The sequence below is a fragment of the Mercenaria mercenaria genome, chromosome 9, assembly GCF_021730395.1.
Source record: "Mercenaria mercenaria strain notata chromosome 9, MADL_Memer_1, whole genome shotgun sequence".
Lineage (NCBI taxonomy): Eukaryota > Metazoa > Mollusca > Bivalvia > Venerida > Veneridae > Mercenaria > Mercenaria mercenaria.
The window spans coordinates 66,049,737-66,063,486 of NC_069369.1; the positions used below are offsets into that span (position 1 = coordinate 66,049,737).

Genomic DNA, 13,750 nt, shown 5'->3' on the forward strand with positions numbered 1-13,750 from the left:
TAAGATCTGGAGCTGTTAAAAACTTAATCCTGTCGTGAATAATGGTTTATATCGACATTTTGCTATACACGTTTAAGATTTTTCATAGATATAAAATACAACAACAATGTTGTAAATAGCAAACGTTAATTGAACAAAGTTAATGACAATGTTATATTTTCTTGTTCTAGGACTGGGCAGCAAGATATTGGGTAGAAAAAGGAACTCCTCCAGAAAAGTTGATAATTGGTCTAGCATTGTACGGCCGAAACTATGAATTAGCTGACCGAAATCAAAATGATTTTGGTGCCAAAATTAATGGCCCAGGAGACAAGGGAGAATTCACTGGACAACCAGGGTTTCTGGCATACTACGAGGTATTTACCCTTATCATGCTGGAGACGATTGATTCTGCCTTAGCGACCAGTGTAGATCATGATCAGCCTGCACATCTGTGCAATCTGATCAAGATCTTTACTGTTCGCCATTGAGTCAGTATCTTTTTGGTAAACACCCCTTTTTACAGTTAATGGTAATGTTGAAATTAAAAGATGGATAAGTTCATTATAGAAATTTAGCAGGGTAACGGTTAAAGCTACTTGTGTTTACATGTACTGATTATACAGCCGAGTTACAAGTTAACTAGCAAAAATATTGTGTCAATAATAACGATAATTATCATTAAAACTCATTTTGTACACAGACATACAAATCTTATTTTCAAACGGATATTGAATGATCGGGAAATATCTTTTATCCTCTCCTTAAAAACTAAAAGCCCAGATGCACTACAAGAAGAATAACTTTTAAACAACCAGCGCATGATGATTTCAGTAGCTCTAACTATTATTTTAATCAAGCATATTGTTTGTTTACTGTCATACTACCATACATTGAAAGAAATATCATATGGAGTGAATAAATTCGGTGGCAGGAGTTTTATCAAAGTTGTAATATATACATATTTTAAAATTCAATATTAAGTAAACTATGTATAAAATCACACATGGTGGGACGTAAAAGTATTATTTAGACATGCCTGTCATAACTGGAAGTAAGTTTCTGAAGTGACGATTTAGTAAAAAAAAATAAACGCATAACTCTTCAGGTTTGCCAGATACTGAAAGATGGAGCCACACGCGAGTGGAATGGAGAACATCGAGTGCCGTATTTGGTGGACGGTAATCAATGGATTGGCTATGACGACGAAAAGAGTTTTTCGCACAAGGCAAGGATAATACGCATGACAAGATTGCACAGTTTATGTAGGGTTAATTATGCAGATCCACTGGGGATTGGCTGTTGCCCTTGTCCACTTGTTTGGGTGAAGATATGAACGTATCCATAGGAATTCTGCAGATTCAATATCATGAAATAAACACGCATGCTATTTTGACTTGTTTTAATTATGCATTGAAGGGCCGAAATTCGCTTGCGTCTCTTTTACCATAAATCGCGCTAGATATTTTAATTATGCACTGAAGGGCCGAAATTCTCTTGCGTCTCTTTTACCATAAATCGCGCTAGATAAACAGGTGTGTTAGCAGCATGGGATCGCCGCGTTAACTCAAGATTTCTTTCCTTAAAAAAGAGTGAAAGTAATCAGTTATCTATACTATTTAATTGCTCTGAATATTTTCAAATAGGAAAAATATTAATCTGTCATATAATTGGTAGACTTAAAGAAATGCCACAACATGGGTAATTCAGATGTTGCCATAGTAATAGTAATTTGAAAATTTCAGTTGTAGCCAGAATTTTCCATTTGTGTAGCATTAAAAACAAATAAACTATCACTTCTCTTTTGGGGAGGGATGGGCTACTGGAAAGGATTTGTATTTGGTACACTAAATCCATTCCTCTCATACCAACTGCGATTATTCAATAATTGTTGATTTGCCAGATCAAAACTATAATTTTACCTTTCTGTTATCAAATTTCGCGCAGTAAAATAATAACTATCGTTTGCATTTTAGCTTAAATATATAAAGGATCATGGTTTTGGAGGAGCTATGGTATGGGCTATCGACTTGGATGATTTCAATGGGCAATGCTCAGAGAAATACCCATTGATGAAGCGCATACAATCAGAACTGAGTAAACCTGGGAACTCTCAGTCTTGGAACGATAATCAGGACGATTACAACCAGCATCCTGCTGCTCAGACACAATGGCCACCCGCAGATGCGCGGCCAACCCAACCTCAGACCGCAGCACCAACTCAACGCCCGCCTCAGACCGTAGCACCAACACAACGCCCGCCTCAGACCGCAGCACCGACACAACGACCTCCGCAGACAGCTGCGCCTCCATCAGCTACAAGCCCAGAAGGTATGTAAACATGTGGAAATATATATTGGCGACTTATGGTAATCAGTGATTACTAGTATTTAAATTATGAAAACAAGCATATATATCATTAGCACGACAAACAATTGCATAGCCGCTTGTATAGTGTAAACACAAGGCTATTCAAGTGGGAGGAAAGTTTGGGCGTGACTAGTCCCGCCGCATGGCTTCACGACTACGACATGGGTACCTGCCTCCGCTACAGAGACTGTTGAATAGAGCGCGAGGAACAAAAGCTCTTCAACATTAATCAAAAGTTGTTTCATGCTAATAGTAATGAAATGCCTGATGACACACAGATAAAAGTCTTGATTTGAAGGCGGGACAGTTTAAATATGCTTGGGATGCCGTTCCATATTTAAGAAATAATTTATAGCAAAAAGTGTTATAACACTCCGGGAAACTGAAGCGTTTCATATAAACGACAGCAATTCGTTTAATTTTGTTTCTACAAGCTCTTTCGTGAATATTAAACTTAGGAGATTGTAATTAATTTAAGGCTGAACCTAATAATACTTTCTATTCTCGTAATATGTTTTAAAAAAACACACACATATTTGTTCTAATCAGCAAATGTGTACAAAATGGTCTTCTAGTATGTTGCAGAAAAACAGTAATGATGCTATTTCTTTTTTAAATGTCTTGAAAAATTGATTGCGTGTAGTGACTTGTCATTTTTTCAGAGATGTGCAAGATCAAACCTACAGGTTACATGTATGGCGATCCTTCCAACTGTGCCAAGTTTGTAACGTGCTTGCACGGAAGCCCAGTTATACGACCATGCGCACCAGGGACTCACTGGAATCAGCAAATTAAAAACTGTGACTTTCCGTGGAGGGCTAACTGTCAAACGAAAAGAAGTAAGTAGATCTTGTACAGGGTGTTACAAACGGTCGTTCCTATTCATATTCCTAGCTATGCATCGAAAAGTTATGCCTCTCCAGGTTTGCTAGCTTACTTACATTAGAGCCATTCATCGGCTTCATACATGCATACATATATATGTATATCTATAGTATTGTTTCAATTACAACTTGTTACACTAAACTTCGACTTTGTAACTAAGAATCTAACTGTTAAAGACAAATTATAAATGAGCCGCACCATGAGAAAACCAACATAATGGCTTTGCGACCAGCATGTATCCAGACCAGCCTGCGTATCCGCGCAGGCTGGTCTGGATCCATGCTGGTCGCTTTCAAAGCCTATTGCAGTTAGAGAAACCGTTAGCGAACAGCATGGATCCTGAGCTGGTCTGGATCCATGCTGGTCGCAAATGCACTATGTTGGTTTTCTCATGGTGCGGCTCAAATAATAAATATGATTTTTAGCATATCTGACGGCACGTAAGATGTCAATACTCTGCTAATATTCTATTAAATGAAATGTATTATAAACTGTATACATAGCATTGCCCTGTACTATACTTGAATATCCTTCAACGAGTACCAGTTCGAGAGAAACATCGGACGAGCCGGTAAAATGCTACTATTATTATCACTAGTACTACTTAACATTGTCGATATATTTTAACAAGTACCAATTCAAAAAACAATAAAAAAAAATAGGCGATTCCAGTATGTTTCTCGGGTCGGTATGTGACGTTATAAACTGTAAACCTCAAATGTAGAATATTCTATTAAATGAAATACATTATAAACTATAAACCTCAAATGTAGAATATTCTATTAAATGAAATACATTATAAACTATAAACTTCAAATGTAGAATATTCTCTTAAATGAAATACATTATAAACTATAAACCTCAAATGTAGAATATTCTATTAAATAAATTGCATTAATAACTATAAACTCTTGTCTAGAAATGTAACGGAAAGGTAGACAGTTTTATTTACCCTTACCCTGCTAAATTTCTAAAATGGACTGGTCCATCTTTCAATTTGTGCAATATCACTTCTTATTCAAAGGGGTGTTCACTTAAAACTTACAGACTGAATAGCGAACAGTGCAGACACAGATGTGCAGGCTGGTCTTCACTGGTCGCAAAGGCAGAATCACATGCCGGCAGCAGGCTAAAGGTTAAATATACTTGAAAAGCCATTGTTTTGTGTTAGTTTATTTGGGGAAGGGGTAATAAAAGCATGTCTGAAATGAAAAAAAAGAGAGAAATGATATATTAACATAAGTTTGTTGTTTTCTCGGAAATATATCCAAGTAATTATTTTGAAAGTAGCTTCTAATTTACATTGACATTTTGTGCATGGACTTGTAGCACCCCATACATGTTTGATAATGTCTTTGCTCGCGTTACTTTGTTCATTTTATTTTTAGCTTTTATGGTTTTGTGAAAAGCAACTTTTCAAGAACTGTTGAAATGTGGTAACATGTAAAAGTTAGTTCTAAACAAATCATTGTAGTTGTAAAGGGTACCGTCCCTTATCTTTTTTAACGTATACTGAAAACCTTGCAGGTCTCCCTGTCAGTAGTGTATATTTTATTTCGTTAATTGATAAAAAAGAAACAAATATAAACAAACATTTCTTCTTTTTTTCATTTAGAATTAAAAAAACTCTGTCTTTTATCATTTCTGATTTCTTTTCGGATTGCCCATTTCAACTGATTGACTACAGCAACCATACACCGGTAACAGAGCGGGTACATATTTGAGCTCATAGACTGTTATACTATGCAAGTATCTTTAGGGAAATCCTTTAAGACTAAAGAAGCTTTTTTTTATTTCAGCATTGAAGGCCGCCTCTGACCCAGAAAGATCAGCGCTAGAAACACTTTTGAGGAAACTGGATATGAAATTGTCAGGTCTGGACTCGCGAAATTCGAATTCGGAGTATTCGGACTTTAAAGATCTAGACACGGACTCGACTGACCCGGATTTGGATATCCGAGACATTGAAACGGATACGGACGACAGTGATTCAGATGAGGAGTATATCTTTTAACCCTTAGACTGCTACATTTCTATAATGAACCTGTCTATTTTTTTAAATTTGGACAGTTCCATTAACTGTTAAACGGGGTGCTTACCAAAAAGATACTGACTGAATTAATGGACATTCGTGCAGTCTGATCATGGTCTGCACTGGTCGCAAAGGCAAAAACACTTGCCGCCAGCAGGCTAAAGGTTAATAGATATTGTCTAATGTGATGAAAATTTTATTCAAACATATAGCACCGACGCCAGTTGTAATTGTTCTTATTACTTCTAGGACATCCTTTGATATAAACTTTATCAAAAGTATTACTGAAAAACTATCTGTGTACTCATGTTTTAAAGTTTCTGAAAATCCTTTCGTGGAAGGATACTCCCATTCACAAATGAGGAGACCTCATTTCGCGAGATTATCATATGAGCCGCGCCATGAGAAAACCAACATAGTGGGTTTGCATCCGCGCAGTCTGGTCAGGACCCATGCTGTTCGCTAACAGTTTCTCTAATTACAATAGGCTTTAAAAGCGAACAGCATGGATCCTGACCAGAATGCGCGGATGCGCAGGCTGGTCTGGATCCATGCTGGTAGCAAACCGACTATGTTGGTTTTCTCATGGCGCGGCTCATATTTTTCCGAATTTTTCAAGATATGACTATGTGAGAGAAAAAAAGAGAAAAATAATTACTATTAGAAGCATAAAGACTTTGAAAATTTCAAGAAAACTAGAAATAAGTTATCTTCTATGATACGGAAAAGTAAGAAAACTTTTTATAACAACGCTGTAAAAGATAATAAATCCCCTAAACATCTGTGGAAAAATCTAAAGAATATTACCAATAATGACAAAGAAAACCAACAACTTAATATTCCTAATAAACTCATAATTGACGATAATGTCGTAACTGATGAGTTGGAAATATTAAATGCCCTTAATTACCATTTGTAAATGTATCCCATATAATTACAAAAATACCTTTAGTTGATACAAATTTCACAAAACTTCAAAAATACTTAGATGCGAAATTGCGCCATGTACAGTTTAATATTGAATACATAACTCCATTAGATGTAAAAAATATCATTGACAAACTTGACTTATCAAAATCTACTGGTCTTGACGGTATCGGACCAAGATTGTTGAGATATTGTGGAGATCATATTACTTCTGCAATTGCATCTATTATAAATAATAGTATATACAATGGTACTTTTCCTGATAAATTAAAAGAAGCAAGGGTTATTCCTAAATTCAAGTCAGGTAACAAACAAGACCCAGGAAACTATAGACCTATTTCCGTACTTAATACAATATCTAAAATATTTGAACGTCACATTGCTACACAGTTACAGGACTTCTTTAAACGAACAGATATAATACACAAAAATCATTCAGGATTCAGACCTAACCACTCCTGTCAGACTGCTTTAACATATCTAATAGAAACGTGGCTAAAAGACATTGACAATGGGAAGTATGTAGGGGCTATCTTTCTTGACTTAAGGAAAGCTTTTGATATGGTGGATCATGAAATACTGATTTATAAACTGAAACTTTACCATTTTACAGACAGAACATTGGATATATTTAAATCTTATTTAGCTAATCGAACACAGACTCTAGAAGTAAAGAAGCTACATTCCAAAAGAATGACAGTACAATCAGGTGTCCCGCAAGGATCCATGCTAGGTCCCCTTCTTTTCCTGATATATATCAATGACATGGCGTTAATTTCAAATACCAACATTGATCTATATGCCGATGACTCCACCCTACATAAATCCGCCGACAGTATTACAAAAATTCAGTCTGAACTTCAGTATAGCCTAAATAGTGTCCATAATTGGTGTAAAATAAATAACATGTCACTTCATCCTTCAAAAACAAAATGTATGGTATTGAGCTCTAGAGTCAAAATAAAACATACTAAAAACTTGAGTTAATTTTAGACGGTTCGGTCATTGAAAATGTGAAGTGTCAGAAAGTTCTAGGTGTATATATCGATGAAACACTGTCTTGGCAATCCCACGTTAGTACCGTGGCCAATAAACTAAACTCAAAAATTGCTCTACTTAGAAGAATTGCATTTTTCTTAACAGATGAGATGAAACTATTGTATTACAATGCATCTATTATGTCAACCATGGAGTATTGTTGCAATGTCTGGGGACTTTGTCATAAATCGGACACTGATAAAATTACATCTTTGCAGAGACGCGCTATAAAAATAATTACAAAATTAAAGTGTAGCAACTTTGATGAAGTATTAAGAAATTCAAAACTTCTATCTTTTGAGAACAGGTGCAAATACCATATTTCATTATTAGTGTACAAAAGTAAAAGAGGAGATTGTCCTATATACATTTCAGATTTACTACATTTTGTTCATAATGATCATTACAGTCTCCGCTCAATCGAAAACATGGATGTTCGCCTCTGGGGCGTTTTGGGTCTACATTTTGAGAAAATATTATTTCCAAAATAGTCGGGTGCAACTTAGATGCGTATAAGTCACTACTAAGCCAACAAGGGTGGGATTGGGGGTGGGGGATCGGCTAGGGCCGCGATCCGGGCCTGTTACACAACAGGATGTTTAACTACGCGACACGAAGACTAACTGTGTTTTGTACCAGCTGTAGAAAACGAAGGTTTTCTATTAATCAGCCACGGATTCTATTTCTTTGTTTGGAGGTTTACATTTAAAGTCATAAGGTGACTATCAAGCTTCAATGGCGGAGAAATATCCTATGTGGCCCTCTGTACATTTTTTCAGGTAAAGCGGGAATTTTGATAGTATTTTACTTTTAGTCTCTTAAAATTATTTGGTTTAGTCTCATTCCCCTAATTTATCCTACTTTTCCGCCTACCCACACATAACCCCCTCTCTCCCCACCCCCCTTCAGAAATGTAAATATTTATATTTTCTATTAATTGTCTTGGTGCTGTGTGTTTGTGTCTTAGATTTCTGTGTCGTTATTCACCCCGTTCCCCACCCATACCCAACCCCCACAAACATACAACATCATTACCAAATCGTATTTAGTTAGAAGAAACATCAGAATATTTCTGTCCTAAAACACTGGCCCTATTACAAAATAATAAATATTTTTCTTGCGTGACTGTTCAAGCAAGGTGTGGAACTCAGGTGAGCGATCTAGGGCCAACAAGGCCCGCTTGTTGCTATACGTAACAACACTTAACATTAAGATAATTATTTGTGTTACATAAACCTGTTAATTTTTCTTCCCTCAAAAAAGTAAATATACACAAGGAATTTATAGTCATAGTGACAAATAGGAAGTGCGACATTTAGCGTTGGTGTTGCGACATATAACGGTGGGCAAATTTTTGCGACATTTAACGTTAAAGGTGCGACATTTTTTTTCGACTTTTTTCCATACTTTCATTGCATTTTTCTTTTTGTTGAAATCACATGACAGTTCAATGCTTGACATGTATGTAGCATTTTCATAATGAAATAATAACTTGTCTTTGATTCTTGGATCATACACCACCACGACAACTGGGGTTTCAAATAGCTGATTTTGCAATTCGTGTATTTGACTGAAAAACTTTTCTTGCTTAAAACATAACCCCACTTTTCTTTTGATTTTATTCAGCACTGACAATATTCTTCAAGAAAATGTAAGTTACAGACATTTAAAGTGAGTCCTGGTGTGTGTTGCAACCAATGGAAATATGTCAGTTTTATATAGAATAAAGAAGAACTGCTATTTAGTGCATTGTAACATGGAGGTGCTCCATACACAAACAGACCATGGAGGTGCTTTATACACACACACAATTTATATATAAAATAGTAATGTATTTCAGTTTAAAAGGTATGGATACGTTATAAAAAATAACAAGTACATCGTCACACATTTTGAATGGAAGTTGTCAAAGTTTGGAACTTAATGCCGAGAGTATTTATATGTTGTTTTTTTTCATTTCTGCCATGATACATGTATCCCAAATATGAATGTGTGACTGTTTTGTGATTAATATTTCAATGTGAAAGAAAGAACATGCATTAGTGTTGAGTTACATGAATAAAATGCATGATTTCCGCGTTCGTTTTAGAGCAATTTCTTTTTTCAGCATTTTTCGAAAAAGCTCAGGTCGTGGATCGGCATCTAGTGTAAATCCAGTTCTGCAGTCGTAGATCGACATTCAGTGTAAATCCAATTCTGCAGTCGTAGATCGACATTCAGTGTAAATCCAATTCAGCAATCGTAGATCGACATTCAATGTAAATCCAATTCTTCAATCGCAGATCAACATTAAATATAATCTAGATCGCAGATCAACATTCGAAAAAGGCCAGATTACAGACAATATATATTTATTCTATGCCTAATCTGAGACAACATTGAGGTAATGATTTGACAACAGAATGACCATAAGCAAACAGTAGAATTAGATATAAAAAAAATAAATCAATTATCAGTAACTGTATTATTAATACGCATTGCAAGCGTTCAATATAGCATTTAAAGATTTTAAAAACGCTGTAAACTGGCACAAGTCGTTACTATCCTCTCTGAAATAAAGTCTGTTCTTAAAATAAATGTTTTATATTTGACTCTAATGTTGATATGAGCCTATGGAGAAAATGTATTTTCAGAGATTTAGCCATATTTTGTTTGATAAATTTTGAGTAATATTTTCTTTTCTTTTTGAGGTCCTCGTGTAAACTGGCCTAATAAACAGGCCTCGTACAATTTGAAATATCAAATAACAGTCTGTTACTCTACTATTCGGTTTCGTTTCTGACCGGTGTCAAAATATTCGTGAGTAAACCAATCTCAATCAATGGTGTCACGAGCTAGATTTTGACAAACTGTATAGCATTACCTCCCACAAATTCAGCATACTTATTCTCCCACGCAATTCTGAAATGAAATACAATATTTTTTTTTTAAATCAGAAAAGAGTGTCAAGCGGAGAAGAGTAAGTTTCTGTAATATGTGCTTCAAAAGATGAAAATAAAGTTAAATTTGAAAGGGTGAGAGCAAAAGAACAATCTGATCACCTCGGCCTTTATGCTACACAATAGACCGGAGAATACGGAAATACCCGATGTTTCACGATTGAGTAAAAGAAGTCTAAGTGTATACAATGTACACGTCTTTCACTGAACACAGTGGAAAGTTATAACTGAACTTGTACAAATCTACAGTGGCCCTCTATGTTGAAACAAATAATCAATTCGTAATGCAAGAGCTAAGCTTTGACAACGTCTTATATCGAGGGAAGACAGCAGAAGTGTTGAAAGCACTTAGCTGGCATGTGATTTTGCCCGCAAGTTTGCGAACAGTGCAGACCAATCCGTGCAGGCTGATCAAGGTCTGCACTGTTCGCTATTCAGTCAGTTAATTTTCAGTAAACACCCTTTCGAATAATAAATAGTTTTGCCCAAATTGAATGATGGAACAGTCCATTGTAGAAATTAAGCAAGGCTGAAGGTTTTACAGCTTTCGCATACACCCAGTCGATGAGATAAAAAATAGTAAAGACCAGATATTTAAACCCAGTCACATGCAGTAAGGTTAAAAGGTATATAATATAGTTATGGTCTACAACCGTCAATGTATTGTCTTTGTCTGCGACGTACACGCTCTGCAGTGTGAGAGAAACGTACCCACACGAGTACAATCGTCGTGCGAACACTGCTGAAAATTACCAAGAGACTGCCCCCACCCCCAGCACACACACACACACACACACACACACACACACACACACACACACACACACACTCCGTGCGACGTTGCTAAAGGTGATTAGGATTAACGTTAAATTGTTGTGTCATTTTCAAATTAGATCACTAATAAACAGGTTCTCAAAATATTTTCTGCATTACGACAAAAATAGCAATACTTGAGTCCAAAAATCTTGACATTGCGAAGTAAAATCTTTTGAATAATAGTATTAAAATGAAACCGGACGCATATAACTATTAAATACACACTTTAATAAAATTGACACATTGTTTGGAAAATAGGAGAAATATCTTGGGATGTTTTAAAACATTTTAATGTATACTAAGCTGAAGTACGTCTTCTGTATATTTTGGATTTCCAGTATTGTTATTTTTATTTTCACAAATCTATTTTTATTTGAACCAATCAGACGACTTGTTCGAATGTCAAAGAGTAAGAAAAATTTGCAGTCAGTCCAGGGCTCGAACCCGGGACCCCTCGTTTACAGAACAAGTGTCCTAACGACTAAGGTCCTAACGACTAAGCTAGCCGGCCATCTGGCATCTAACGACATAAGAATTGTAAATATCAACAAACAAGGCTTTTTCTAAGCTTGCGGAATGTTGTAAGTTAGCTTTTGATTGGCCATCGGAAGGGTCGTCAGAACGAGGCTATCAATAGCTCGTGTTCAGATCCTAAGCGTAGCATAATAGACCTTTACAACGGACACGGACAATGTAGACGTACTATGTATAATGGCCAAAATCTGGGGGATTTCTCAAAACATAAAAATTGAAACACATAACCGCAGGGATTCGTTTTATTTTTTAAGACATCAAATTCAAATGTTTTCATCTTATTATCAAGATACAGCATATCTTTATAATTCTTGGAAGCGTTATTCTCTGCTAGGAATAAATCTTGTCTACAAAGAGAACACAGACGAACACATATATCTACATCGTACGAAACAAATTCCATGTAAGTATAAACAAATTTTAAACAGTTGATTGTTTTCATCCTAGCGACCGAAAATACATTCTAAAGGAGAGGACAACCATAAGCTGATATAGCTTTCTGTCCAATTCCTTAATTAATTGTTCTGTAAATGTTTCATGTATTACTGAAATAAAATATGTTTAAACTAAAATACATTCTTAAGGTAAGTCCTGATATACGTTAGTAATAACCAAGTTTGGTGCAAATGTTTCTCAATCAGAACTAAATTCATTTGCCGGTAGCTGTTTCTTTGTTTAGGAACAATAATATTGACCCCAATTCAAGCAACTTGAAATTCAATCTTAAGGTAGAGTTTTTGTAAGCATGTTTTGTGAAAAAATGTCATACCAAATCCAAAAAAAAAAAAAAACAACAAAAAAAACTCGAAAACCTTTGTCTCTATTTTCAGTAACAAACAAGTTGAAATTAGCTGCAGCTACCAATAAATCGAGGACTTTCCATCTTATATACTACCTATAAACAAAGAGTTATCGTAATATCTCATTCTTATTTACAGTAATGTGGTTCAAACAATTTAAGCGAATAAAGAGAGTTGTATAGTTATCACCAACGTTGGTGTCGATGTTGTTAAAGTTGGCCACATTCAAAACTTCACTATCAACCGCCCCTATAATTATCAAACCTCATATTTTGTAATAATGTTGGTTAAATATTTATGTCAAGCTTCTCAATACCTGCTTCACTACGGTCCTAGGCTCCAACACTTTAACGCCTACACAAGCGGCACTGGCTTCATCTCGTATCTCAAAAATGTATATAGACAAGTTAGCAAACTACCTAATTTATTTTGTAGTGAATTATGCTTCCCAAACTATTTCAACTTTCTTTTTGAGTCGGCTCAATTTCGCTACTCTCAAAACTTGTCAAGTCAAAAGTGCTAACTTAAGACAGTAAATCTATGCAAATCGCTCATACATATATGTAAGTTACAGTCATTTATGACTATAACATTGTATTGCCCGTTTAATTGAAATACGTTTACAAATTGTTACAAAAAGAAGCCTTTCTTTACAAATTAGTGCCACCTCGGAAGTATCATTAGGTCTTTCTTCCACTCACCTCATTTGCTACCAAAAGTAGATGGAGCCAGTGTTTACAGGCCATGTTATAGCTCATTTTGTTTCTAAGTATCCATTCTCCTCCAACCCAGTGACACTTACACCTAGACCACCAAAACATAAGACAACAAAATAAATAGAATTTTATTCTCCCAAACATCCAGACCTTTAGACCACTTCTACACCGACCCTCAGTCCCTTTGACTGTTTTCTGTAAGCTTACACAACATGCAACTTTACTTGGTTAAACCGTAATCTCTACATATTTCTTTTTATAAAATGCGCTTTAATTTATAACCAGACATATTCTCACAAGTTCCTAAAACATGTTTGAGAAAACCCCCCAAATTTGAACGAAGTACAGTGTACGTTTACATTTACATTCCCATGTCCGTGTCCGTAATAAAGGTCTATAGGAGATGTACTTTAGTCAGATTGATACTATAGCCAGAGGTATCTTTTAGACACCCAAACTTAACGTTAAAGAAATAAGTTGCAATATATACAAAATTGTGTAATGTTCACGGAATAGAGGATATTTGTTGTTGTCTTTTTTTCCAGTGTAAGATCAAGAATTGACCGAGTGAACACCAGATACAATACGCCACTCATCATGCAATTTGTCAGGTGTTCACGAGTGAAAGAATTATTGATTTTACAAGTAAAACAGACTCTTGCACGTGCTTTTAATGGGTTTCATCAGTTTTTAACTTATCTGGCACGGGTAACA

The 13,750-nt window shown here is 35.5% G+C and overlaps 1 protein-coding gene across 1 annotated transcript in view; it reads left to right on the forward strand.

Annotated features, from left to right (window-relative positions):
• Positions 1-5,561, forward strand: part of LOC123546274 (probable chitinase 10) — a 35,627-nt gene extending 30,066 nt beyond the window's left edge. Inside the window, exons 25-29 of the mRNA XM_053550621.1 lie at positions 171-356; positions 1,088-1,207; positions 1,956-2,310; positions 3,012-3,188; positions 5,034-5,561. Coding sequence (XP_053406596.1) covers positions 171-356; positions 1,088-1,207; positions 1,956-2,310; positions 3,012-3,188; positions 5,034-5,248 — 1,053 coding nt within the window. The 3' untranslated portion in view covers positions 5,249-5,561. The remainder of the gene's footprint in view (positions 1-170; positions 357-1,087; positions 1,208-1,955; positions 2,311-3,011; positions 3,189-5,033) is intronic.
• The last annotated feature ends 8,189 nt before the right edge of the window (positions 5,562-13,750 follow it).